This window comes from Bipolaris sorokiniana (assembly GCF_000338995.1).
Source record: "Bipolaris sorokiniana ND90Pr unplaced genomic scaffold COCSAscaffold_3, whole genome shotgun sequence".
Classification (NCBI taxonomy): domain Eukaryota; kingdom Fungi; phylum Ascomycota; class Dothideomycetes; order Pleosporales; family Pleosporaceae; genus Bipolaris; species Bipolaris sorokiniana.
The window spans coordinates 466,770-492,749 of record NW_006911897.1 but is presented as its reverse complement, the minus strand read 5'-3'; the positions used below and the strand labels follow the sequence as shown (position 1 = coordinate 492,749).

The 25,980-nt window shown below is 46.6% G+C and overlaps 10 protein-coding genes across 10 annotated transcripts; 7 read left to right on the top strand and 3 right to left on the bottom strand.

The window, feature by feature from the left end:
• Positions 1 to 807: 807 nt before the first annotated feature.
• Positions 808 to 1,182, bottom strand: COCSADRAFT_83091 (uncharacterized protein; the record flags this gene model as incomplete). The annotated part of the gene is made up of 2 exons (XM_007698614.1): positions 808 to 992; positions 1,122 to 1,182. Coding segments are annotated over 2 exons (246 nt in total), but the record flags the coding sequence as incomplete, so codon positions are not given.
• Positions 1,183 to 3,442: 2,260 nt separating this feature from the next.
• On the top strand, positions 3,443 to 4,014 carry COCSADRAFT_23479 (uncharacterized protein; the record flags this gene model as incomplete). The annotated part of the gene is made up of 3 exons (XM_007698237.1): positions 3,443 to 3,466; positions 3,665 to 3,764; positions 3,800 to 4,014. 3 exons carry the CDS (start codon positions 3,443 to 3,445, stop codon positions 4,012 to 4,014), a joined length of 339 nt encoding a protein of 112 aa, XP_007696427.1.
• Positions 4,015 to 6,118: 2,104 nt separating this feature from the next.
• COCSADRAFT_135644 (uncharacterized protein) lies at positions 6,119 to 6,910 on the top strand (the record flags this gene model as incomplete). Its single annotated transcript, XM_007698613.1, has 2 exons — positions 6,119 to 6,351; positions 6,409 to 6,910. 2 exons carry the CDS (start codon positions 6,119 to 6,121, stop codon positions 6,908 to 6,910), a joined length of 735 nt encoding a protein of 244 aa, XP_007696803.1.
• A 3,963-nt stretch (positions 6,911 to 10,873) lies between these two features.
• Positions 10,874 to 12,473, top strand: COCSADRAFT_187889 (uncharacterized protein; the record flags this gene model as incomplete). Its single annotated transcript, XM_007698612.1, has 7 exons — positions 10,874 to 10,961; positions 11,020 to 11,287; positions 11,347 to 11,461; positions 11,517 to 11,769; positions 11,834 to 12,096; positions 12,166 to 12,266; positions 12,413 to 12,473. The coding sequence occupies 7 exons, from the start codon at positions 10,874 to 10,876 to the stop codon at positions 12,471 to 12,473; spliced, it is 1,149 nt and encodes a 382-aa protein (XP_007696802.1).
• A 1,211-nt stretch (positions 12,474 to 13,684) lies between these two features.
• COCSADRAFT_33935 (uncharacterized protein) lies at positions 13,685 to 15,162 on the bottom strand. The gene has a single exon (XM_007698309.1). It carries the CDS (start codon positions 15,052 to 15,054, stop codon positions 13,978 to 13,980), a length of 1,077 nt encoding a protein of 358 aa, XP_007696499.1. The 5' UTR covers positions 15,055 to 15,162; the 3' UTR covers positions 13,685 to 13,977.
• A 1,637-nt stretch (positions 15,163 to 16,799) lies between these two features.
• Positions 16,800 to 17,317, top strand: COCSADRAFT_168288 (uncharacterized protein; the record flags this gene model as incomplete). Its single annotated transcript, XM_007698611.1, has 3 exons — positions 16,800 to 16,917; positions 16,970 to 17,096; positions 17,158 to 17,317. 3 exons carry the CDS (start codon positions 16,800 to 16,802, stop codon positions 17,315 to 17,317), a joined length of 405 nt encoding a protein of 134 aa, XP_007696801.1.
• Positions 17,318 to 17,326: 9 nt separating this feature from the next.
• Positions 17,327 to 17,581, top strand: COCSADRAFT_168287 (uncharacterized protein; the record flags this gene model as incomplete). The annotated part of the gene is made up of 2 exons (XM_007698610.1): positions 17,327 to 17,386; positions 17,435 to 17,581. The coding sequence occupies 2 exons, from the start codon at positions 17,327 to 17,329 to the stop codon at positions 17,579 to 17,581; spliced, it is 207 nt and encodes a 68-aa protein (XP_007696800.1).
• Positions 17,582 to 17,875: 294 nt separating this feature from the next.
• Positions 17,876 to 20,705, top strand: COCSADRAFT_33930 (uncharacterized protein). Its single transcript, XM_007698308.1, has 7 exons — positions 17,876 to 18,000; positions 18,048 to 18,130; positions 18,185 to 19,030; positions 19,079 to 19,291; positions 19,341 to 19,505; positions 19,569 to 19,746; positions 19,814 to 20,705. Exons 1-7 carry the CDS (start codon positions 17,923 to 17,925, stop codon positions 20,267 to 20,269), a joined length of 2,019 nt encoding a protein of 672 aa, XP_007696498.1. The 5' UTR covers positions 17,876 to 17,922; the 3' UTR covers positions 20,270 to 20,705.
• Positions 20,706 to 21,954: 1,249 nt separating this feature from the next.
• On the bottom strand, positions 21,955 to 22,984 carry COCSADRAFT_33928 (uncharacterized protein). Its single transcript, XM_007698307.1, has one exon. The coding sequence runs from the start codon at positions 22,882 to 22,884 to the stop codon at positions 22,000 to 22,002; it is 885 nt and encodes a 294-aa protein (XP_007696497.1). The 5' UTR covers positions 22,885 to 22,984; the 3' UTR covers positions 21,955 to 21,999.
• Positions 22,985 to 23,212: 228 nt separating this feature from the next.
• COCSADRAFT_157473 (uncharacterized protein) lies at positions 23,213 to 25,934 on the top strand (the record flags this gene model as incomplete). The annotated part of the gene is made up of 3 exons (XM_007698609.1): positions 23,213 to 23,303; positions 23,366 to 23,417; positions 23,486 to 25,934. 3 exons carry the CDS (start codon positions 23,213 to 23,215, stop codon positions 25,932 to 25,934), a joined length of 2,592 nt encoding a protein of 863 aa, XP_007696799.1.
• Between the last annotated feature and the right edge of the window lie 46 nt (positions 25,935 to 25,980).

Here is a 25,980-nt window from a genome sequence, read left to right as displayed (position 1 = left end):
CCCGGAGGCTGTTCGGGGCCTGGCCGAGACCCTGCATAGAAGGATGACGACATCAAGCAAACAGACAAACAAACAAACATTGAAAATTTTTCAACAGCTACGGGACTAGCTGTCAATAGAGGGGGGGGTAGTGTAACGGTTCGAGTACACACTGAACTAACATCCGAAAGGGATCCGAACATGGGCACGCACTAGCCGAGGGCAGATCTGCTGATATAAAACCCCACCTTCTCCATACCGTAGCTCGATAGATTTTTGATATCCTTTCGTACAAGGCCTATAGGTGTCTATTCGAATTAAGGCTCGTTTGATGTCCCACGCACTCCCATATGCCTCTGAGTGACACTACCGCCGATACTGATCCGAGTAGTCTTGCCTGCGCCGTTACAATAATTAAGAGAAAAGGAGTTAAAAGAATAATTAGCCTATAACCAGCCTAGGTTAGTTAAGAGTCTAAATAGTAATAGTCTAGTTAATAGAAGGTCTATACTAGGGGTAGAACCCCTCTTAGTTTTCTCTTTCGCATAATCTTAAAACCTAAGAATAGCGAGATCGCGACAAGCGAAAGAACGCTTATAAGATTTTACCTCTAGAAGTTTATAACAAAGTCGCGCGGCAGCCTCTTTAGCACGAGTAACCTTAAGTTCCTTTTACTTACGCTCTTCTCGAACCTTCTCCTACTCTTTCTTAGAAATAAATAAACTACACTTATGTTACAAGTAACAAGAAGGATTCTCTCCTTAACAAATGACGAGATGGCTGAAGGCCTATGGACGTTCACGTCAGAAGGTAATGATCATCGCGGGGCTAGGTCACGTGATGTGCCATCCCGCCAAGGGCAACCATCCGAGGGATGGCAGGACGCCTTGGGATGGCAGCCATCCCCAACATCACAACCATCCCAGGGATGGCAGGGAAGTAAGGGATGGTAGGACTAAAGGCAACGGATATAAGAATGGGTTGGATTTCATTATTACATTCGTTGTGGTCAACTCAAATTGTACTTTCTTACTAGTATCTTTACTTAACAAGATTGTTACAAGTTAGTCTATCAAATAGATTAGTCTTGTCAAACCCTCCTTAAGCACGCCAACTCCACTGCATCGCCAGACAAGCCTCACGGAACACTAACGTAATACTCACCTGCCTTAGTGCGGACCAGGATAGAGAAGTATAGACCCTTACCCCGTGTAACAACTTAGCTTTTACGGAAATATAACTAGCGTAATAGCTAGTTATAGTATCTACGAAACAACGAAGGTTCTTCTCCTTACAGCGAGTATAGCAATAAGAGATTATTTTATTCCTCTGCTCTATCACACAATCAGCACAAGAATAACGCTCTTCATTCAACTTTTAAGCGCGAACACGGGTACGAGAAGACAGAACCTTAGGCATAGTTAGGAAGGCTAGAGCGAGAAAAGAACAGTTACAATAGCCTAGGGCCTACTAACCTTATATACAGCTAGCGTCTTAATACACAGCATAGATAAATAATATTCTAGAGTATTAAGACGATAGCCCTAAGAGAGGAGGTAATGTTATAAGTAATAAGAAGGATTCTCTCCCTAATAAATAACAAGATAGCTAAAGGCCTACGAACGTCCACGTCGGAAGGTAATAGGGTATTACGGGGCTTAAGGTCACGTAATATGCTATCCCGCCAAGGCTAGCTATCCAGGATAGCAGTGCAGGAAGGGATAGCGGTGCCATCACAACCATCCCGCCCAGATAGGATAGATAGGATGGCAGAACTAGAAACAATAAGGATATAAGGATAGATGGATTTTATTATTTACTCTCGTTGTGGTCAACTTAAATTATACTTTCTTACTAGTATCTTTACTTAACAAGATTGTTACAAGTTAGTCTATTAAATAGATTAGTCTTGTCAAACCCTCCTTAAGCACGCCAACTCCACTGCATCGCCAGACAAGCCTCACGGAACACTAACGTAATACTCGCCTGCCTTAGTGCGGACCAGGATAGAGAAGTATAGACCCATACCCCGTGTAACACCGTGAGCCCGCACCGTGACAAGCAGCCCTCATAGTTTTTTATGCATAATAACGCGTATATATATACTACTTATAGTATAGGTAGCTTTTTTACTACTTACTAGATTATACTACTTACCTAGCTAGCTTATTTACTAGAATATAACCCTATTAAGTACCTCTAGTACATTCTTAAATAAAATACATATATACTACTTCTACCTATAATACTATAATTATACATAGTAAAACTTAGAAATAGTTAGATAGGTTTATAAGGTAACAAAAGAGTGCTAGTGGAGGTGTCAGATTGTGATGGGTTATCAAAGATCGGAGTAAACTGTGATCGATTCTTGATTCAGTTGATTGATGTGATGTGATGTGATGTGATCTGAGTTGTTGTTCTTGATCTGATCCGCGCTGATCCGCGCTGATCCCCTGAGTATGATCGCGGTGGATCGTGCGTGCTCACTAATCCAACTGATCCACAGAGTCCGAGTGCTCTGATTCGCACCCGGATTTCGTCCACCACCCAATATATACCCATATTCTGACAGGAGGATACCTAGTAACTAAATTAAGGCACTAATTAAGTCAATACCGCGCCGCCTCCGCGCCTGCCGCGAGGCACGAGGCTAGTAAACTAAATACTAGTATATAAGAATTAGTTCCATTTTTTGGCTTCGAAAAAATGCAGTTTTAGTGGAGATATTGGTGGTAGAAGCACTGGCGTCAACTTTTGTTGATGGACTGATTTCGGTTAGCGAGGTGAAACTTTTTGCCTAGTACTGTAGATTAATCCAACTTATATTGCTCGTTTTGAATCGTATATCAGGAGTATCGAAACTGTTAGTTATGTCACCTATTAGTAACACATTAATATCAGCGTTATACACTTATACCTTCGCGTATCCCCTTCTGTAAATCTCTCTTATCGATAAGAGACAGTTCCGTAGATATTTCTTACCTGTTCCAAAGTCCTTGAAAGTGGGAAACTTGCGAAGATACTATGTGCACTAGATTACAGGCCATGCAGACAATACTGCAAATATTAGATCAGCAATGCCTACAGTTTGTAGCAGTTGTAATGCTTTTGTCATTGTTGGTGGATCCATGCTGACGAGATTGGGCCGTGCGGACAAAGAAGTGCGTTAGGTGTTGAGGTTTTTCGGGACGTGTCGAAATGTAAAACTCAACTTAAGATACTTTACTTGTGCTGGCGTTAGAGAAATCGGCTCTAATAACAGGAGGACCTCTTGCTGAAGAAGAATTGTATCACATCATCGCCAACCTTTATTATATATGTAGCAATCTGCCCCGCCCACGGGCAGTTCATTCATTAGTGAGTCTTCTGAGCGAATTCTTATACATCCTTGTATACCATGCGGCCTACATATTGGTATTATCGGAGATATTCCCTTCAGTAGACTTGGGAGATTGGGACCATGGCGTTGATGTCTCGGGTTAAGGTGATACCGGTTTAATCCATCTAAACTGGTAGATCATATTACATAAACCCCTGCCTGGGCAGGTACACCATCCTTAAAGAAAATATGATATAGCTGAAGATAGCATAGTGTGTTTAGTTTTTCACTCTTTTTGTGGAGATGATGTGGGTAAGGGGGTTTGCTTTGAAGCTACGCACATGCTAAGATGACACTTAATAGAGTATAGACCCGGCAGTAGCCTCTGTTAACTTACGGATCGTGCCCGTTCCGCTTCCCGTTCCACTTGACGTCACCGGTCAGCTCATCGGTCAGCTGGGCTGTAAGTGATAAAATGCCTGTTCTAACCTACAGCAGCCGTTCACTTTCTTCAAGCTACGACCTTCTTTTCAAAACGTTATGAGAAATTCTCAAGATCTCTACTCCAAATATCCCAAACCTCACTAAACGGACACTTGCTGCCCATTATGGACCCGGATTACAACTTTGAGAATGCTGAACCTGAAGCTATCGCGCTTTGTGAAGGATCAGAAGCAGTACTGAGGAATTCAGAGTCTACCAGACGAAACTGAGAACATATGAAGATGCAGCGCAAGTATATAGCAAGCGCCGAAAATACGATGTAGAGGCTTCGATCTGAACTACAAGAAATCTAATATTCACTGGTCGAACATGAAAAAGATCGCAAAACAAAGAAGGTTGTGAGAAGAGCTCAGGACAGAGCCAAAATTTTAGAAGAAAATGAGACAATAACTCCCAAGATAGCCGAGAAAAGCAGGGAACTAGAGAATCTTCAACAAAACCATACGAGAGACGCGAGCCTTATACATGCGGCAACATTTGATGCTCAGATCAAAAGAACGAAAGAAGCACTGTAAGTGTCTCTTGTTTGAGCGTTCCAAGTACTAGTTATTCAAGTAACCTGCTAACGACATGTATTTTTAGAGAGGCCTTGTAAAGTGCGGTAAAGTAGCGATTAGTCATGTGACAGTGTCATGATTGTCGCTAGCCGAGAGATCAGCGAATGATGCGACCATCCCCAGAAGGAAGTGACAGAGATTGAGGCTTTTGTAATGAGTTTCCTTTGTTTCTTTGTAGTCAATTTACCTTAGCTTTTCGCTAAAGACACGACATACAGTCTATGGAATACAAGCCCTTATTATACGAGCGATATCTTGTTACAATCCCATTAGATGGAGGTAGCGTCACGCGAAAGAACTAGTCACAGTGAGCTAGTGGTATAGAATAAATTGATCTAGAGAATAATGGGCGTGAAGGATTGCGTCAGCCACCACGTGACTATTCTCTAATCAATACTAGCCTCTTACTAAAATAACGACGCACGGCTGGGACAATGTGTTCTCCCGCTAAGAACCCTATACTCTAGGTCGGTGGGACGACAGAAGACGGAGAGAACGATTTGTACATAGTCTGGGACACTCGCTGTACTTTCCTACTCTTGCAGTCAACTTCACTATCTAAAATGTAAGCGCTTCGTCTTTTTACGAATAACCAGTCTTGTCGCAGATACCTCAGCACTTATAGCACAGATAGGGCAACAATTAGAAACTTGTTCAGCCATGCAGGATTGAGAGTATATTGCGACCATCCAATGAGAGAGTTTTCAGGCTATGCAAGAAACAATCTTGTTATAGGTGCCGGTCGTGCACGCAGACATGGTTGTATGCCCGGATCCTGATTCCCCATTATTGCTTCATTTGACCATTTCCGTGACGTATTGCAATGTACAGTGTTTGGGAACGTGTACCACCACCTGAAGAAGGTCCAGAAGCATTGTCGCCAGGATTATGGTCGGCAGGGCAAGAGGTGGACCAGAGGTCGCCCAGCCAGCATGAAAACGATGTGGACAACCAACGTGTCATGCCAAAATTCTAAATCTTAGTTCTAAAATTTCTATATTAGAGCGCTAGTCTAAAGCCATTGCACGACGCGCTGTCATCGCTCACCTGCGTTAGTACGGACTAGGACTAGAGAAATATTGTAGCCCCACGTGGAACAACCTGACCATGCATAGGATAGTTTCATAGCTTTCTGCGCTTCGTCATGTTTTCGATAGCCGCAACACATGGGATGCGTGGGTATCGCCGCTTTGCTAGCGCCAGCCTATCTTATTTAGCAGCAACTAGTGGTGCGATTTAGTAATAACGCCGCAAGTTAGGACGTGCATAAGATTCAAGAATCTTCCTACGCGGCTAAGGTAAACCAAATCTATACCGCGCGTGGTCTTAGTTATAACTTCCGGCGCGATTCAGTAATAACAATGGAAGCTAGGGTATCCATGAATGCCAAGGTAGATTAATCTTACACTATAGATATCGAAATAAGCACTAGGCAGACTCATCACTAAGCTAGGTCTTGGAGTATCACCCTCTGGTCCGTGACAGCTCATATCTGGTAATCACTCTGCCTACTGCTTACTTGTTAGGAATTCTGCTCATTACCGAGTAGTCGCACCAAGCAACACCACGAGAGAGTAGTTTTGGGATAGCTGCATGGCATTGTCTGTTGTGCAGAATCTCTGAATATAAAAGTATCATCCATACCTTCAAGAGTGTTGGCATAGTGTTCCAGAGACTACATAATCACACCCCATCCCTAGATCGATACCCTCTTTAACCCGATTTCCATTGTCGTTCATTATTATCTAGTACCATCATGCACTTTACTACAATTTTGTCTACCTTTGTAGCAGCTTCAGGCGTCCTAGCAGCCCCCACGTCGCTTGAACTCGATGCTCGCGCTGTAGTCAATCATGACTCCCTCAACCCAATCCGGACTCGTTTGCAATTAGGAGCGATTGGCCGAGCCATCGAAAGGTTCCAGCCTCTGCTGCACATCGCCCACGGTTGCCAGCCATACACTGCCGTTGACGATAATGGTAATACTAGGTAAGCTCAAGAGATGATGTACCTAAAAGTTCAAGCGCTCACACATCTCGATTACAGTGGAGGTCTCCAGGACACTGGCAGTGTCGATGGTGGATGCCGCGACCCGAACAAGGGCCAAACCTATGCCCGAGCTGCCTGGCACAGAGGCAAGTTTGCTATCATGTATGCATGGTACTGGCCCAAGGACCAGCCTATCGCTGGGAATGTTGCAGGCGGACACCGCCACGACTGGGAGAGCGTCGTCGTCTGGCTCGACAACCCGGCAAACGCCAACCCCCGAATTCTCGGTGCTGCCGCATCAGCTCATGGCAATTACCAGAGAAATACGAGTCCACCTCTTCAGGGCAACAATGTCAAAGTGGAATACTTTACTAGATTCCCCTTGAATCACGCTCTGCAGTTTACGAACACGCCTGGCCGTACTTATTGGATCAGCGACTGGGATGCTATGCCCCAGGCTTCGCGCGCAGCTCTTACACCTGGTGGTCTCTTTGGATCTGCGAACGTGCCTTTCAGGCACGATAGCTTTTTTAGCAACCTAGACAAAGCCTTCGTCTAAAGTTTAGTATCACATAGAAGTTAATGCTTACATTTCTCCAAACTTCATCTCGACCAGAGTAAGAGTGTGTTAGTATAGGTGCTATATGTAGTTCTCTATTAATCTCAAAAAACGACGTTCTAGAAGATTCCAGTACAGCTACTCGTCAAAAGTCTGGCCTCCCTAAGCTCCCCTGCTCCACCAACACCAACTTTGCCCCATTCTTTGAATGCCCACCACTAACGCTACACTACGCCAATTTGGCCAAGCGGTATCTCAAAATGTGCGCCGTCGCCGAAATATGACAACTGCTGAGCGTAATATTGCGGCCGGGATGTTGCGAGGCGGCGCAAGCTTTAGAGAGATAGGTAAGGTTTTTAGGCATAACCTCTCCACGATTAGAAAACTATATAAAAAATTTCACCATACTAGTACTATAGATAATAAGCCTCGCTCTAGCTGTCTAAAGATAATATCACCCTATTAGATAAAGATTATCTATCGGCTGGCACGAAAATTACTAAAGATACTATATAAAAACCTTACTTAAGAGGCAGTATTTATAAACACTAATAGAACCCCTTTAAAGCTCCCTAGCTACTCTATATTATACTAAGTCCTTAAAGGACGCAATCTTAGTAAATACTGCTGTAAAAAGCGTCTAATATTAAAGCTCTAGCATGCTCGTCGACGCTATAGATTCTTATGTTAATACTAGAGCTTTCCTTAGCACTAGCGCACGGTTAAGTTCTTAGATAAGTGCTTAGTTTAGAAGGGATCTGGTGCTATATAGGAGTAGTGTTTTTGGTATCTAGAAGAGAAATAGAAGCGTAGAATAATTATAGAGGTTTTGCTCAGCCAGGGCCTATAGTAGATAGTGTGGGGGGCTATATAGGTGGATGAACGCGGCCGGGGGCGACGCAGTCCTCTTATAATTATAGAAAGGGATCTAGATACTCCCTATAGTAGGTACAGTGGCCAAAGTTATATCTAAACCCTTAAATAAGGTCTTCTACCTCACTGGCGGCCCTCGCAGATTTTTATGCATAATAACGCGCGTATACACACCTCCTGTAGAGTGCGCGAGTTCCTTACCTCCTATTAGATTACACTACTTAGCTGGCTAGCTTATTTACTAGACCTTAACCCTATTAAGCATCTCTGGTAGGTCCTTAAACGAAATATGGATCGCTTTTATCTATAATACTACAATTATAGCAAAACCTAGGAATAGTAGGATAGTTTTTGTAAGGCACTAAAAGAGTGCTGGAGAAGGATACCTAGCAGCCAAATACAGGCACTGATTAAGTCAATGCCGCAACGCCTCCGCGCCTGCCGCGAGGCACGAGGCTGGCAAGCTAAATACTAGTATAGAAGAATTAATTCTATTTTTCAAATTTTAAAAATATGCAGTTTTGGTGGAGGTATTGGTGATAGCAGCACGGGCGTCAACTTTTGATGATGGTGGGGTTTCGGTTAGCGAGGCCAGACTTTTGAATAAATACTGTAGATTATTAATAATCATTGATGTTTTCCCATCAAGATTTCACGTAAAAGATTATAAAAAGATTCATGATATAATTCTAACAGTTTTCAGGTATCTACTGCTATTGCGAGTACTGGGTCAAGAAGGATGTCTGAGTACTCATTTGCTGCGGGGAAAGGCACATATGTATTGATGTGGGAGAATTACGGCGGTAGGAAGCGGATGGGGCGCTTTTAGGTCTACAGATCGTCAACATGAAGTTACTGCCAACAACAATCGCCTCTTCTCACAGTATCTTGAGCCAGTTTTCATACGCTACCTAACAATTAACCCGTTCTTCTACGCACAATACGTAGAGCGTATCTTTATAGATACTGAAAATTCCTAAGGCCTAGCCACTAAAATTGCCGCGCTCTATAACATGTCACCCGTTGAGTTTATAAGTGTACTTATGGGGTATTTTATTAAGGATGCATTATATACACTTTAGTATCTACTCTAGTACTTGGTAAATTTAGTAAAGATATACAGCGTCCTAAATGTGATAAACCTGCTCTTCAAACGCTACTCCTAAACAGTCTTCACTATTATCGCTTAGACAAAAGTCTATAGAACTCCCTGCGCTGTACACCTACGCACCGACGCTGAGGTGAAGCCAGATTCCCTCCCCTCCCCTTTCTCCCCTAAAGCGATTTACATGGATGTTTTTGAGCTAGTCTAGAATCACCCTAACCTTCACGCCCCGCCGGATCTCCTAATGCTAGGTAAGGTATAGAAGCGAACAATTAATAGAAACCGCGGCGTCCTCGGCCACAGCGCTATAGCCGATTTCATTATCAAAGACAAGGGCTCTGCCAACGACTAGATTTTAGAGTAGTGTAAGTCTGCTGCATCCTTACAATGGTACCGAGTGAAGCTAATAATGTTGTGTAGCGCTTCTTAGCAAGCATCGCTTCCATCCCAAATGCAGCATATCAAAAGAATTGTAGGCGACTTTCTGGTGGGTTCTCGGGGTGACCTTTCATTGACCAAAGAGGTAACAGTCCGCAGAGGATTTGGCTGTGTCTCAAAACCCATGTTCGTAGAAAATGGAATTAGACCAGGGCGCGTGCTTTTACGGATACTTGAGACTCTGATCGCTGCTTCAGCACTAGAACATATGATTAGAACATAAAGTTTTCCATCAAACTGACCAAGAATTGCACAGCTATGTATTCTTGGGTATGAGGTGTTCTCTTGCTATGCACTCATTGCGTATCTACATATTAAGCCGTAACTTCGTTGTCAGCCCAGATGCGCTAATAGTATTGAACGGGAGGCGCTTAAAATTCTTGATATTGTCGACAAGGACTTAAGTACGTCGGCCAGTCGCTAAGGGTCGTTCGCACGGCGGCCTGGGTGGAGAGATGTTACCAAAGGTAGTGTTGTATTACTAATACGAAGAAGCGCGTCTTCACGATGGCATAGAGCAAAAACGGTAAGATCTACCTTCGCCCTACTGTTACGTCCTCATCATTCACTAACACTGCACCTGACCAACTGTTGTGAACCAAAGACAGCAGTTACAATCACGACCATGCCGACAGAGACCAAGGCCGCTCACCAAAGTCCCATCTCACAGGCTCCTGACCCATGTAGAATACAAGCTTGCCTCCATGCGCAATTTCTTCATGCTTCAGCCAAGCTCAGTCGAGCTCTTCCCCGTTCCAAGTGACTCTTTGCGGGTAATAACTCGTGCTTGACATGTCGCGCGCCATCACAGTCAACGAAGTCTCTACTGACGTTCCGCTGAAGAGCGAGATATTCAGCGACGAAAAGCGGGGGCAGAGAGTAGATAGAGCGGTTGGCCAGCCACGGGGTACATCCCGACAAGATTGAAGATCAGCCAGCTGGGTAGCGCACCGCCGTCGATGTTTCCTAGGGGGTACCCGTTTGCTAGCCTACTTCTTCGTAAAGGGCGCGCTGTTTAGTCGCTCGGGCTGTTACGCACGGTGTAGCTGTCCCCTCTTAAAGCCGTCCACTCCTAAAGCCGTCCCCTCTTAAAGCCGTCCCTTCCTAAAACCGACCTTGCCAAGGATCTTTTCACCTGGAATTGCTGCGCACGGATCCCTCTATTTATACTAGCTTGACGATCACTCTGCATGCCTTTAACTTCCTTCGACAAAATTGAGAGAGAAAGATAAGTGAACTGGTGGAGATGTCATAATTAGCATCTAGACAATGCTTGGACCAACTGCTGCCGCTTCGCACCTCAGGTTATGCGAGAATTTTCGACCGGAAGCATGAGAGGGGCTGTACAGTTACCGACACAAGGCCGGAGCCTCGATCAATCCTGCGTACTAGTCCACTTCACGCGTATATTATGTTGACTATAAGAGAGACGCATTGCACTTTGTGTGTAACATCCAGTTTGAAATTAGCATTTCATATTCCAGATTCATATTCTAGACAAAAGCCAAACAAACAATTCCTAACAAAGTCATTTGCAACAGACAACAATGAGCTCAGCTATCGACTTCGTGCTACAGGAGGCAGTGCGCAGCGGAAGATTCCTCGGTTTGAGCTGCATTGCAATCGACAAAGCTGGTTTGCACCCCACCACCCCCTTACAAAGCCATATTGGTAGCTAATTACAGTTTCTTAGGAAACACGATTTATTCTGGCGCCCATGGACGACGTTCATTCAATTCAGATGAGCCAATGACCATCTCAACCTCTGGGTGGTTAGCGTCTACAACTAAGTTAATGACGGCCGTTGCTGCGTTACGCCTGGTTCAAGAAAACTTAGTTGGCCTAGATGCTGATGTAGCCGACATTCTTCCAGAGCTTCGGGAAAAGGAAATTCTGATATCATACGATAGTACAACCAAAAATGCGACATTTGTACCCCGCAAAAAAAAGATTACACTAAGGTATTTACAAAGCTTGATGCATCTATGTATGCAAACGTCGCGCTTATATTATTCTATAGGCGCTTGTTATCACATTCCGCTGGATTTACCTATCCTTTTATAACTCCAATGGTTGCGAACTGGAGCATTGACAATGGTCTATCGGCAACAATTGACCATTTTACAGGCGATTTTGTTAGTGGTCGTTGAAGCATGCGGGGAATGATCAACTGCTGACTCAATAACCCAGAAAGCTGATTGGGATCGTCCAATGATCTTTGAACCTGGAAATAACTGGAGCTACGGCCCGAGCATCGATTGGGCAGGAAAAGTGGTTGAAAAAGTAAGTGGCAAATCGTTGGAAGACTACTTCAACGACGTGATCTGGACGCCGCTTGGAATGAAGAACACAACCTTTCATCCTGAGAAGTATGAACAATATCCTTTGCTGGAAATGGGACAGCGTGAAAATGGGCCTGGCAGCAAGCTCGTTCCTGACAGCCGTAACTATGCTATCCCAGCTGTCAACGAAGCGGGAGGGGGGGGGCTTATTCTCTAACGCGGAAGATTACGCAAAGTTCTTAGCTGCTCTGCTTGGCGACAATGGTACCCTACTAAGGAAAGGTATGATTGAAGAGCTTGAGAAGCCACAGTTAAACGAGGAGGGCAAAGCTGCGCTGGAGGAGATGCGTAACCTATGGCTAATGCCCGAGTTGCCTAGGGAGGTCACAGTTGACCATGCCCTGGGAGGACTTGTAACGACAAGCAATTTTCTGGGCGGCCGCGCAGCTGGTGCCATGGCTTGGGACGGAATCAGCAACCCAAACTGGGTGAGTTATCCAGCCAATCTGTAATACCGAGATTCTGCAACTGTCATACTAACAATCTCTGCGTTTTAGCTCATCGATCGTGTGAATGGAGTTGCGATGATTTTCTTCACTCAGGTCTGGGCTACTGATCCAGACACCAAAGGATTGTGGAGCAAATTAGAAAAGGAGCTGTACGCCTGTCTTGGCAAATAAAAACGAGTCAGACCATCGCTATTTTGGTTTTTGGAGGTGTAGGGTCCCTGAAATTCGCTTACATCAATGCAAACTTTTCTCGTTGTGGGTTAGTGCTAGAAAGAAACTACTCTACTGATTGCAGTCTATCTCACGAGCATACATGGGCAAATCGTTTTTTGGAAAACAGGTTAAGCAGCCGTTAGAGTACCGAACTCCATTTCTACCAATCGGAGAAAGTCTTATTACTGACAGCCTCTGATTGATTGGTTGGTTGAAAACGGCTTTGGTACGTTAACTTCTGCTTACCCTGTTTTCCAAAAAAAAGATTTGCCCATGTATGCTCACAAGAAGATACTTGAGGGCTGGCGGAAGCTGCTTAAACTGAAACTCGCGTCGTCGGACGACGAGTACCCCTCGACTGATCTCAATATCGCTCGTGTACGGGCCAAGTATTATGGCGGCTTGTACATTCTGTTGCGACCCTACATCAAACTTGCGAGCCACACGCTCGAGTTCCCACCTCCGCCTCCTACAGTTATGTTTCATAACTCTGGCCTCGCTAAGCTTATCCACGCCCAACACCAACCCCACCCACCTTTTTGAATGCCCACCACCAACGCTACACCGCGCCGATTTGGCCAAGCGATATCTTAAGATGTGCGCCGTCGTCGAAATATAACAACTATAGAGCGTATTATCGCGATTAGGATGTTATAAAGCGTCGTAAGCTTTAAAGAGATAGGTAAGGCTTTTCACTGTAACCCCTCCGCAATCAGAAAACTAGGGAAAAAATCTAACTATAACTATAGGTACTACTAACAATAAACCTTATTCTATCCGCCTAAGTATGCTTTCATATTATTAGATAAAGATGATTTATTAGCTAGCACGAAAATCGCTAAAATTACTATATAAAATGTTAGAGATCTAAGCTACTCAGCTTATCTCTAATAGAATTCGATCAATCGATTACTAGAAGCTATTACGCTACTACCGATAAATATCTATCTATTACGTCTATAGCCACGTAATCTACTACTAGATAGATTCTTCTAGAATCTAGTACAGCTAGTATATATAGTAGTAGAATAGCCAGTAGATAGAAACCAGAGTAGATTGCTAGAGAAGACAACAAGAACAGATCGGATCGATCCAATTCTTCAATCTCTCTCCCCTAGCATTATTACTTTTCTATCTAGAACCTATCGATTCGCTACCTCTGAGTCTATCGCTAGACAAGTAGACAATTCTACCTCTGAGCTAGCTATAGAACAAGTAACACCCTCCTTATTCTAACACTAGGCTCTTGCGCGCTGTAGTAGGTGCAGGGAGACTGGTCATAATTCACGTACATGCAAGAAAGATACTTTAGATAGTATTTAATCTACTATCTTAATATACAATAAAATAATCTGTTGCAACTAAGCAGCTGTTGAAAGCATGAACTTTGTTAATAATACCATTTACCGATTGACCGTAGATTGATCTATAGTCTCTATATAAGCAGATGAGACGACACAAATGATAATGAATCAATCCTCTTCACAATTTCCTTCACGCACGAACGAGTGCGACATAATCAATTCGTGATAGAGCTATGCGCTTATAGAGGTGGATAAGTTTTGTGGGGTGCGGCGCTTGCACGTGGAACACGTTAATAAATACGCTATTTGCGCAACTACGACACTTTACGTAAGGTAGATAATCTTAACTCTCCTTTCTTTCCTTTTCTGCAAGGTCGATGTCCTGGAGCGATTTGTGCATTGAAGTAAGAGTAGGTGTTGGTATAGTTCTAGTGCCTTCAATCCTTTCGGGAGCGACCTTGACAACGTAGCTCTTTGGCTGGTCATCAACCAGCAAACGCAACATGTCCGGACGGGAGTAATGACCAACTGGATCAGCAATGGCTTTTGCATACTCAATCTGATCGAGATCGATATCGCAGTAGATTAGCCCATCGAAGTGCTCATCCGTTGGCTCAGTCAGCTGTCGACCATCAGGATGAAAGACCGCGGCCCGCCCTCCGCCTCCAGCGAGCATGAAGCTGTCCTTCGCATTTGCCTGACCGGCACTGTTCAGCTTCATGCCTTCGGCAGAGAGCGGTTGGTTGGTGACGAGCGTGTACACTTGACCTTCCAGCGAGTATGCACGACTCATCGTAAGCTCGTTCGCCTCGCTGCAGACAGACCAAGGTTCTACGCCAACGTGCTTTCCATTGAACGGCCAAGCCGCGATATGAACCTGCTCCCCTTGGGCCCAGGTGTTGTACTTGAGCAGTGGTTGAAGATGCTCCCAACAGTTCAACATGCCAATCTTGCCGAGAGGTGTATCTGTGACATTGTTAAGCGAATCACCTGTCGAGTCACCGAATAGTGTCCTTTCGACGTGCGTAGGTTTAATCTTGCGGCGATGGTTGAGAATGTCGCCGTTTGGACCGATCAACATCTGTGCGAGGTACAAGGTGCCGGCGACCCTTTCACTGAAGCCAAAAACAACATAGATGTTATGTTCATTGGCGCCACGACGGATCTTCAAAATCTCGGACCCCTCAGCCTCAATGCTGTTCATGCGATATTTGAAAACAAGTGGGATATTTTCGTGGTAGTTGCCACCCCAGAGAAAGTTGGGATAGCCCGGCAACCAAACCTCGGAAAAGGCAATCAGAGACGCACCGTTCTCAGCAGCTTCTTTGATGAGGCGGAGCGACTTTTCGATACCTGCGTTCTTGTCGAACCAGCAAGGCTCAGCCTGACAGACTGCAGCTTTCCATTGTCGTATCGACATCTTTGGGCCGGGAATGAGCGGGTTGCTGTAAAATAGGCGGGAGCAAGTAGCGTGGGTTGATGTATGCTCTGGTGGCGTGTATAATGAATCGGTAGTCTTTGATGGTTGTATCTCTCAATCAAACATCTTCGACTTTATATTTTAGTCACAATAGACGGCTTAAAAGTTGTGCCCCGCAATGAGAGTCGCGGAGATATGTGAGAATCGCCAATCCGGATAAGTAGTTTCCACGCCCTAGTAAGCAGGGTAACTAGTATCCAACCCCCAGTAAGCTACCCCGCAACCCTTAAGGGAAGTTCCAAATCGTTGGCATATCTGAATAACTTGGAGCATGATTAGAGATTGCGGACCTACACGTTGCTTACGAATTTCAATCATGTTACTGCTTTTCTGGATAAGTTCCCAAGGCACAAGGTTCCGTGCGTAAGAAGTGACTAGTCTTTCTAGATCAAAATCAGCAAGTCCACGAGATCTTTATTAGGTTGAGCTTTGACTGAAGTCTTTTGAAGTTCAGTGGATTCGGCTGAAAGATTCACACACCACTACCTTCAGAAACTCCGATTTTCAATAGCATTCGCGCGCAACAACATCTGCGAAATGACTAAGTCTCAATAGTCGCTCTACAACGTTCTAGTACGATCCACCTACCTTGTTTTGATTTTGACTTACTCGTCGCCTTGATAGGTTGGGATATTCGTCACACTAGGTAGCGTTACATATGGTTACAGCTCTTCCATAATCGCCACTACTCTTGGCCAACCCAGCTTCATCCGGTATTTCAACCTTCAGAGCAGTAGCCGTAGTGCTACTATCATAGGCGCTATCAATGGCGTATATCAAGCCGGCGGTATTTTTGGCACGTTGTCTACCACACTGCTCACGGACCGCTTAGGCAGACGCAAGGCAATCTTTTATGGTGCGCTTTGCGTCGTCGTAGGTGGCACGCTACAGGCTGGATCTGTACAAATTGTTATGTTCCTAGTCGCACGGCTTCTGACGGGTATCGGAATTGGTAAGCTGCAAATTGCATCTTGAGACTGCGATACCGAAATCGCTGACTGGGTTCTTAAACGAAATCTTGTTACCATAGTGCCTCTCTGGCAGGGAGAGGTGGCCCCTCCGGCAACAAGAGGTTTCCTTGTCGGTCTACATGGTGGATCTATAGGACTGTGCTGCTCCGATTTCTGCTCACACAGGCAGGCGTCTTCATCCTATGTGGTTACACCTTTGCGAGCTGGATGGGAGTCGCGTTCTACTTTGTACGAGCCGCAGGTGCACAGTGGAGGATTCCTCTGGCGTTGCAGATCTTTGCGCCGCTCATCCTCCTCTGTGGTGTAATGGCCGTGCCAGAATCGCCGCGTTGTTGTGAGTCAAGCTTAATATAGATGCATCACATGTACTGATATTACCCATAGCGGTGCAGCAAGGCCAAGATGATAGAGCTTTGGCAGTCTTACTTCAGTTGCACGAATCTGGAGATCAGTAGTATAACTTGTCCTATGCGCAGCGTGAATTCGATGAGATAAAGGGACAACTCGAACTTAACAAGGTGTCACCAACCTCTTGGGCGTCCATATTTTCAGTGCCGTCTTACCGAAAACGAGCATTCATAGGCTTCGCAACCATGTTTCTGGCGCAGTGTACAGGAACACATCATCAACAGTGAGTTAAAAGTTACATGTGACATGTATCGTTAACAGATCCTGATTGTCCCTCAAGATTATGGACCAAGCCTGTACGCGTCTATGGGTTTCGACTCCAAAGATCAACTTTTGATCACGGCTGGTTGGATATCTGTTGGAGTCGTTGCCAATTACGGCAATGCATTACTGCTTGATCGCGTTGGTCGCGTCAGGCTGCTGGGTCAGTTGCACGAGCTTATCCCTTGATGACTCGGAAATAACTCAAGTGCTAGTTGTCGGCTTGGTTGGATGCGCTGTTGCCCTGCTCCTTGAAGCAGTGACGTTGGCAAAGTATCAAGGCTCGGATAATCGAGGCGGCATCGGCGCGGCTGTTTTCTTCCTCTTTTTGCACATCATTTTGTAAGTATCACTCTGATGTGACATAGTCTCAAATACGATTGCTAAAGTTAGAGTGAAATAGTTATGGTACTTGCGTAGACGCAACAACCTATGTCTACGCTGCCGAAATCTGGCCGACGCACATTCGCTCCAAAGACAGCGCCCTGACGACAACGGGGTTATTCACATCTTCGCTCATCCTCCAAATAGTTTCGCCGCCTGCCTTTGAAGTCATTGAATAGAGATACTACATGGTATTCGTGGGTATGTCACTCGCTGGCGCAGCGGCCTTCTGGCAGTGGTGGCCCGGGGTAAGTTTGCACAACATCAGTAGGGGCAAGAACTTACTCTACATATAGACCAAGGGGCTTTCCTTGGAAAAAGTCAGCGAAGTCTTTCATGATGAAGTAGCGGCGATACTCGAGTCGGAAGAACAGGTGGTCACCAATGGGCCGCAAGTTGTCGGGGTGAAGAAGGCGGAGGTTGACAGTGTTATGATTCAATAGATTGGTGGCTTGATCATGATGCAAGTAGCTATTGTGTATTGCAATGACATCTGAGACATGCTCACGCACGGAAAGTACAAATTTATCGAGCTTCCTGGGCTAATGCGTGTCAAAACCACTGATGAACGGCTGCCCGTAAAAGATTAGTAGCGCTATGAGTTGGTTGGGGACTTAACGCCGGCCGGATAGATACAGATACCCCGCACCCCTCCTTAATGTTGTCGTCTGTGCGCTGGCTTGCTGAGCTAGGCGACAAGCTGTGCGACATCTTACATATGTAGGTGCCTTTCTTGACGCTTCGTTGATAAAAGACTCTACGCAACACATGCTGACGGCTTGGAATGAGCTTCAATACGGGGCCAAAGGGTAGACAGCGGGTCACTACAGCATGCCTGGGCTGTCGAGACAAGAGAACGAAGGTGTGTCTCACTCTAGCGTGTGTCTGCCAAAGATTGACAAAATCTAGTGCAATGGCCACCCGGTACAATGTTCTGCCTGTCAATATCGAAACCAGGAGTGTGTTTACTATTTCACAGAGAACAAAAGAAAGTCAGACAGGACCTTTTGTAACCTACGTTGACTCGACTGCTAACCTTTTCACAGGCCGCCCAGCAAGACATACGTCCAAGCACTCGAGGCGCGTGTAAAAGCACTGGAAAAGCAACTTGCGCTTTCGAAGCCGGACGCAGAATTCTCCATCTCAGCTGTACAAAATGAACCCTCAACTTCATCTGAAAGATTCCCCCAAGCGCAACTCGTTGACCCAGTCGACGAGGTGACTGACACGCTTGGAGGGTTCTGTGTTGCCGACGGCGGCGAGATACGATATTTTGGTTCGCGCAGCAACTTCAATCTCATACAAACAACCATTTTAAGCAAGAAATCTTCCAAGGACATGCAGCGTGAAGGGTACAATGCTGCCTCGATCCAGTTGCAGCCTTTCGAAATATCTCAGGATCTCCATGAACACTTGCTACAACTGTATTGGACTTGGCAAAACCCGTGGCAGTACTTTATTTCCCCCACTCTATTGACCTCGAGTCTCTTAGGGGAGCCCATCAGTCTCTTTGGTCCATTTCATTCACCGCTATTACTGGCTGCAGTATACGCGCTTGCTTCGCGATACTCGGACCGTCCAGAAATTCGTACTGACCCTCAGGATCCCAACACTGCTGGGGAAACTTTTCTGATACAAGTGAGGATCATGTTACAGTATGAAAGCGAGGCACCGACAACAAGGACTGTACAAGCTGTTCTTCTCTTGTCGTTGATTGAAACTGCGAGAGATAAGGAGGCTTTGGGGTTCACCTACTGCGGTATGGCCACTCGCATGGCACTCAATCTTGGCCTTCATATTGATTCATCGCCGTGTGTATCTAAAGGACTCCTCACGGCTGAGGAATTGGAGGATCGTCAGGTCACTTGGGGGGGTGTCTATATGCTCGATAAGTTCGTCTAATCACACTGCCCCTAATTCGAAGACTGACTGGGTCAAAGGCTGTTCAATATCGGCCTAGGAAGACCCTCGATGATTCAGGAACGAGACGTCACCGCAAAACCGCCAGCACTAGACTCGAAAGACGAACTCCTACGATGGTATGGCACTAACAGAGCAACTCAACAACCGATTGTGGTGCCTTGTCATTATGTGAGTATAGCACAACACACTAGAGAACTCTTCTCGGCCGCTGCCGAGGCTCTTGATGTCATGTAAGCTATTCAAGACTTTACATTTGCTACCAAAACATAACACTGATAGATACTCCCCGAATTATACGACAAGATCCAACTATTGTGATGAACTTGTTTCTAAGACTCATCTTAGACTGGTGTCTTTTCACTGTTCTTTACCATCGCATCTACGTCTTCCCAGAACTCTAAAAGCGGATGAAAAAACGGTGACACCTCATGTGCTTCAATTCCAGTAAGCCTGTTTCTCTCCATGCTTTTAGTTTTCCTAAGTACTCACTGACGTAATTCTTCCCAGTCTGCAATATCACGTCATTTTTATCCTTCTACATCGGCCTTTCCTCAAAATCGTGCGACGTCCTGGGACAACCGTTGCAGAAGGCAATCAAGATGCTAGCTCACATCTTGCTTTCTGCCGGGACTCGGCTACCTGGATATCAAAGCTGCTTGCATGGCAGACAATAATATATGGAATGGTAAGATCTATTAAACCTTTAAAGCTCAAAAAGCTATCTAGGTCAAGACTCCTGACTATTGCTCCAGCGCTGCACACCAATATCTACGGTTCATTGCGCATTCACAGCTGCAGTAATTTTTTTGACTGATGCCGCGACAGTAACAGGAAAGGTGCAAGAATCTGCGCTGCGAAATTTGAAGGTTTGTGTAGAGGCTCTGGAAGAAATGGAAATGGTTTGGTCATGGAGCACAAGGTCGCTACTTGCACTCTGTAACATAGCGGAGGGATGGAACGTTGAGACAACAGTGTTTGATAATCTGCGATACCGAAAATTATCGCCCGGGCCTGGGTCTGGGCAAAGTGGCGAAGCCTCGGACTTTGAAGCCTTCCTAGCCGACACGGACCCCACTGGTCTCTATCAGGACGGACTGTTCGATTGGAACGCCAACGACTTCATCGCTACGAGCGCCGTGGTCCCCGTGGATTTGAATGATTCGGACTTTAGTGTCAATGGCTTGCCGCCCTTTCAGAATCTTTATTGACATTCGGTTGAAGCACATCACGGGAGAGAATGATTGTGCTCAAATGGTACTATGGACCTAATCAGCCTTGGAATGACATTGCCAAGTATCATAAGAATGAGTGAGATTGATATCAACGCGCGATAACTACGCTTGGTGCTTGAGTCACACACCCGTAGCACCGACTTCTGTTGTGAACAGGAGTGGATCAGAAGTACCCGGCGTGGTCCTCCCACGTCACGAGGTAGCGCTAAAGCGTAGAGAACCTGGCAGTCATGGCGGGTAAGCAGTACCCGGATAGCAATTTAGCCACTAGCTCTCTTTTGGCAGAGGCTAGGCGCTCAGAAACCCCCTAGATCCGGCCGAACTTCGTAGCGACGTTCCGCTTCATGTGTGCTTTTTTTCGGGTTGGCGCCATCTTCCGCATTCATGGCAGTAAGCCGATACTCAACATGGGGTCTAGTGTGAACTCCAATCAATCTAATATCTGAGTCGCAGATATTGGAACAATTGGCATATAGTGCAATATCCTCCCACATAGTGCGTCTTCAGATCCTTTGCGTTGCAAACAGCGCGCTTTTGTTTCGTCACAGACCACGAACGTTACTAATAGTTCCATACAACCACCGTCAAAATACCTATTCAGCACGACCAGGACAAAGTTCCGAAAGACGATGTTCCATGGTATACACGTCGGCAACTCTGGAAGTTGAACTAGATCATCATGTCTCTTGCATTGTTTTGTAAGACACCTGCGTAAACGGTCTCTAAAAGGCCTCTGACCAATACCTGTTTCAGATGGAGTGCATGCCTGCAGACGCCCGAGAGCCATGGCAGTTCTGTAAGGTCAGTGGCCTTCTCGCACGACTTGACGTGGTTAGCGTCGGCGTCGGACGACAGCACCGTCAAGATCTTGGACGCTAGCAGCGATGCATGCGCCTGTAGCGCTCTAGTACAAGTTTGGCTGCTGCTGAGGCGCGGAATGCGGCGGGATTGCGGAAGGCGGAGGTGACACTGTCGAGATGCGGTGCGAGAAGTGCACTGGCAGGCCAGTGGGGGCAGCTGCCTGCGCGTGATTACTGCTGCTCTACTGGATGGTGGTTAGCGTGGTGGTGAGAGTGCTCGGAGCCATTGGCCGACGAAAAGGTGCTGCCGCTGCCTATTAGGTGGCTGCTCGTGTATGCATTTGATCGCGCTGAGTGCACTATGTTGGGGACGGTCGCGACTGTAAGCGCCGTTAACCTGTTGCTCTGGGCTAGGGCGCGTTACTGCTTGCTTGGAGGCGCCCTTCTCAACTAAGGTGAAGCTCTCCTTAGAGCGCTGGGTGGCGAGCATGGAGAGGGAGAGATGGCTGGGCGCGCTCGCGTTGGCATGGCTATACTTCGACACGCTTAGGGTCCAAGATGCTCCACGTGGGAGTTGATAGAATATATGGGGGCCGTAGTAACTCCAGGTGCTGCGTAGGATGTGGAGCGAGGCGTGTATGTCTATGTGCACACTGCGCACCCTGTTCTATGAATGCCGTGTCTCAGTGTTGCAGTCGCATTGGATCAGCTTGACGTACAAAGGGCGTCCGTGCCTGGGCGCCTTTGTTAGAGTTGGAGCCAGGAGGTGAAGAGCATATCTGTATCTCCGGGTGGACCCCTGTTATCCCCGAGAAGAGCAGCTTCTCAAAGGTATCATCACGAGCACAAGACTACCAACGTGCAGCAAGTGCCATATCCAAGGCCACGATAGACTCGGTGTAGATGCTATTTCCTAACTAAAGCTCCCGTTTTTAGGAGCGACTTGACAAAGGCGACAATAGCCTTTACACCGATTGCAGCAACTTTATCCCCGTCTCCTAAGTTGGGATCGAACGAACAGACTGTGAGAGACGTTGGACTAGCTTTCTGTGGAACTAGATCCATACACTTCATTAGGTCGTCCTCCTGTAAGCCTCCCGGACTCTCGTAACCATTAACCTTTCCAATGCTCTTATCCAAGACATCAAGGTCAAGATGGACTAAAGCGGGCGAATAATCCTTCTCACTCAGAGCTTTCGTGAGCTTGCTCGCAAAGTCGACGTGATTACCTGCTTCTCCCCAGATAACCTCCGCTCCAGCCTTGCGTACAGTCTCTTTCTGACTGTCCTCAATATCGCGAAGGCCGCAGTAGATCATCTTGTCGTACTTATGCGCGACGTATCCAGGAATCGTGTTTGCCAAACGATGGAAACTTTCCCCCCCTAGCATTGATAGGCCCATGGCATCTAGGTATCCATTCGTGTTCGTTGATGGCGTGTCCATGTCGTCGTGCGCGTCAAAGTAGATCCAGCCAAGAGCCTTAAGGCCTAGCCCACAAGCAACTCCAGCGCTTGCCATACAGTTTCCAGAGAGAATAAGAGGAAAGGATTGCTTTGCGCACACATCTGTTACCGCCTTAGACGTCCGCCGGAGTAGCTCAAAGCTGCGGCCTATCTCCCCTTCATAATCATCAACCGGTGGCAGCTCAACAAAATGTACCGTCACACCGAGCTTCTCCAGCTCTTCAATTACCCCAAGGGCCCGGATGCGATTAGGGCCGTCACCAACACGGTGATCGCGGAGGCCAACATGGTAGGGTGAAAAGACAATAGTTATAGAGGTAGCACCCATCCTGGTTTGAGTGAAACGTGCGGAAGTTGAGGTGTGATTCGCAGCAGTGTGCAAGACCGAAGCCAAAAGTCGTTGCACACGATTCCGTGAACGCCAAGCATAAGTTAAAAAGTCGGAGAAATTTCTCCAACTCGGTCTCTAGTGATTTAGTCCTCCCTTCCCCAATTTCGCTAGTCTCGGCAGCCCTGCTTTATACAGACGTAGCGTGAGCCGTCGGCTTCAGTGCACGTGTCGTCGCCGAGACCGTTTTTTTGCGTTTGGTGTAGGTCTCCGCTCCCCCAATTTGGCTGCCTCAACTTCCTACTCCGATTTCTTATTGTGAAGCGACATGACGCAGCCCAAGGCGAAATATCTCGTATGCAAGTTTTGTCGGAGATCCTTCAATCGTACGGAACATCTGCAGAGGCATGAACGCATCCGTACGACTGTCCGGCCTACCCCTAACTCCCCACTAACGATGCTGACTATGACTGCGATCAAGATACAAAGGAGAAGCCATTTACTTGCGCCTGTGGCAAAGCTTTTACCCGCCGGTAAGTCTAGGCCGGACCCATGGCCAATCGTATGTCCTTGCAGCTAACACAAATTGATTCGAACTAAGCGACCTCCTTTTGCGACATAAACGCTTGTATCATGACGTCAACCTAGCTGCACAAGACCAGAACACTTCTGTCTCCTTTCAATCTGCGCCGACACCTGGCACTCAGGGAGAGGATGAGGACGAAGACATAGTGACAGGCCCAAGCGTTGACACTGATGTACTATACAATCGACATGAACGCGCGGATCATGGCCACAACAACGTTGCATCGCAGACTTCAAGTACGTCCGGCGTGTCTCAAATTGCGACAATGCCCGAAGACCAAAGCGGGGGTGGTGGTGGTGGTGACGATACATTGACCCCTCCAGTGGACACTAACTGCTCCAACACTGCTGCTGTTGAGACAGCTTCATTTTCCGGGACATCTCACTCCGATCCCGTCCACGGCTGTGTGGCGAGCACGCCTGCCATTGCAAATAGCGCACGGCACCTGGACTCGTTCCAATTGGTAGACCAAGACGCTCTCGTCAATCACAGTCATCTTGGGCACTCTCCTCGCTTCATCGTGGATAGTGGTGTGTTGAATTCATCGCGAGATTACATGGATTATTTGTGGGATGACTTCAACGACAATCTCATGATCGATGCCATAACAGGCCTTTCGACGCTGACCGACCCATTTATTCCCCTATGTGCTTCTTCAACTGGTTTGCTAGGTTTTGAAAGCGGAATTGATATCGTCCCCTCCGAAGATACAGTCATGCATCCAATCCCTGAATCGGCAGACCCTTTGGATTACAGATCTCGCCTGCCTTCCCTGGAACAGGAAGATCCGCACTTGGTAGGCTCAAGAACCGCGCGCGGAGCCGCTCCTGTGAGGGACGTCCCCGGTATGCCTTGGATAATATCTAATGAAGTATACAACCACATTCGGACTTTGTTGGAAAACTATCGCTTCTTATACACTGCAAGCTTTCTACTTCCATCCAAGCACACTGTATGCCGGTACATCGAAGGATACTTTTCTGGATTCCATGCTCATCTGCCTTTCTTACATATTCCCTCCGTCTCGTTTAGGATCATATCGCCAGAATTGATACTCGCAATCTTAGCAGTGGGTGCTCTCTATCGCTTCCAAAGAAGACAATCGGATCAGCTTTACATGGCAGCCTATGCTCTTGTACAACATAAAGTACAACATCGCGTACAAGAGATTTACAGAGACTCAACACCAGCGGCTTCAAAGCAGCCCAGTTCCAATCCCCAAGTCGAACTACTGCAGGCCATGACACTCCTCATTGCACTTAGCACATGGAACCACTCCCGCTTACTGAGCGATTCCTTCGCTCTCGCGGCACAACTTGCACTTCTCATCCAGGAAGGCCATGGATCAGATGTGTCGAATACTCCGTCCCAAGATGAGTGGATCTCTTGGGTCTGTAGTGAAAGCGAGAGACGCACAAAACTCGCCGCTTACAGTTTCCTCAATCTCCATTCGATCGTTTACAACATTGCACCAAAATTGATGACAGCTCAGATGGGGAATGTGTTCTTACCCTCGCCCGAGTCCCATTGGCAGGCTATAGATACGTCTAGTTGGCTTGCTGCACGGCAAAAGGAGCAGCACTATGAGGTTGACTTCCGGACAGCTTTCGCCAATCTCTTTTGTGAGTGGCCAGCGTCAGAATCCTTATGCAAATCTAGCACCTTCGGAAACTACGTTCTGATACACGGCATTGTGCAGCAGATCTTCTTATCTAGACACTCCCTCGTGGATTTCGCCTCCCAGTCTGAAGGAGCATTGTCGCCTGAGACGGTTACCAATATACAGAAAACCCTTCGCAATTGGCAGCGAACCTGGAACACTACCAAAGGTGCTTCCGTCGACCCAGCGTCACCACATGGACCGTTGAGCTTCAATTCGATAGCACTTTTCCGCATCGCTTTGGTCAGGCTGCACCTCGACCTTGGACCCTACCGAGGATTAGAGACACGGAATCCGCCTTGTATTGCGCAGTCTCTCTATCGTAGCCCGGCTCTGCCACTTTCGCGGGTCGCGTGCAGTGTGGTTCTACAACTAGTCCATGCTCTTGGCGTCATTATTCGCATCGGCAACGAGTTTGTTGCGAAGACACAAGCATTTTCGTGGAGCATTGTGCATCCGATCTGTAACTTTGAGTGCGCATGCTTCTTGAGCAAGTGGTTGCTAGCGTCATCAGATGCATTGTCTAGGGGCCAAGAGCTCTCAGCGGCCGAGAAACATCTTTTGCAAGTCATCATCTCCATATTGATAGAAGCAGAGGCTGGCTCCGACTCTGGTAGTCCTGACGCCTTTTCTGTATCGGAAACCTCGGCATTGAGTGTGAGACGCATGGCAATCGTAAGTGTGCGTATCTGGGCGCAAATGTTTGGTGGCGTGAACGTTTTTGATATCGTAAATCCAATCGGTGAAGGCTTACATCTCTACGCGTCGTTGTTAGAGGAGGGAATACTGTCGCCCAGAGAGTAAATAAGACATCTGTACACTGTAACAGCAGTTTCAATTGGTAGCATAC

Excerpts from the sequence above, each read along its gene's own strand:
- COCSADRAFT_33930 (XM_007698308.1), top strand. The coding sequence starts at position 17,923 with ATGAGCTTCAATACGGGGCCAAAGGGTAGACAGCGGGTCACTACAGCA. Across the intron at positions 19,031-19,078 it reads GGTGTCTATATGCTCGATAA|GCTGTTCAATATCGGCCTAG; the intron begins GTTCGTCTAATC and ends ACTGGGTCAAAG. Across the intron at positions 19,292-19,340 it reads GCCGAGGCTCTTGATGTCAT|ATACTCCCCGAATTATACGA; the intron begins GTAAGCTATTCA and ends TAACACTGATAG.
- COCSADRAFT_33928 (XM_007698307.1), bottom strand. The coding sequence starts at position 22,884 with ATGGGTGCTACCTCTATAACTATTGTCTTTTCACCCTACCATGTTGGC.
- COCSADRAFT_33935 (XM_007698309.1), bottom strand. The coding sequence starts at position 15,054 with ATGTCGATACGACAATGGAAAGCTGCAGTCTGTCAGGCTGAGCCTTGC.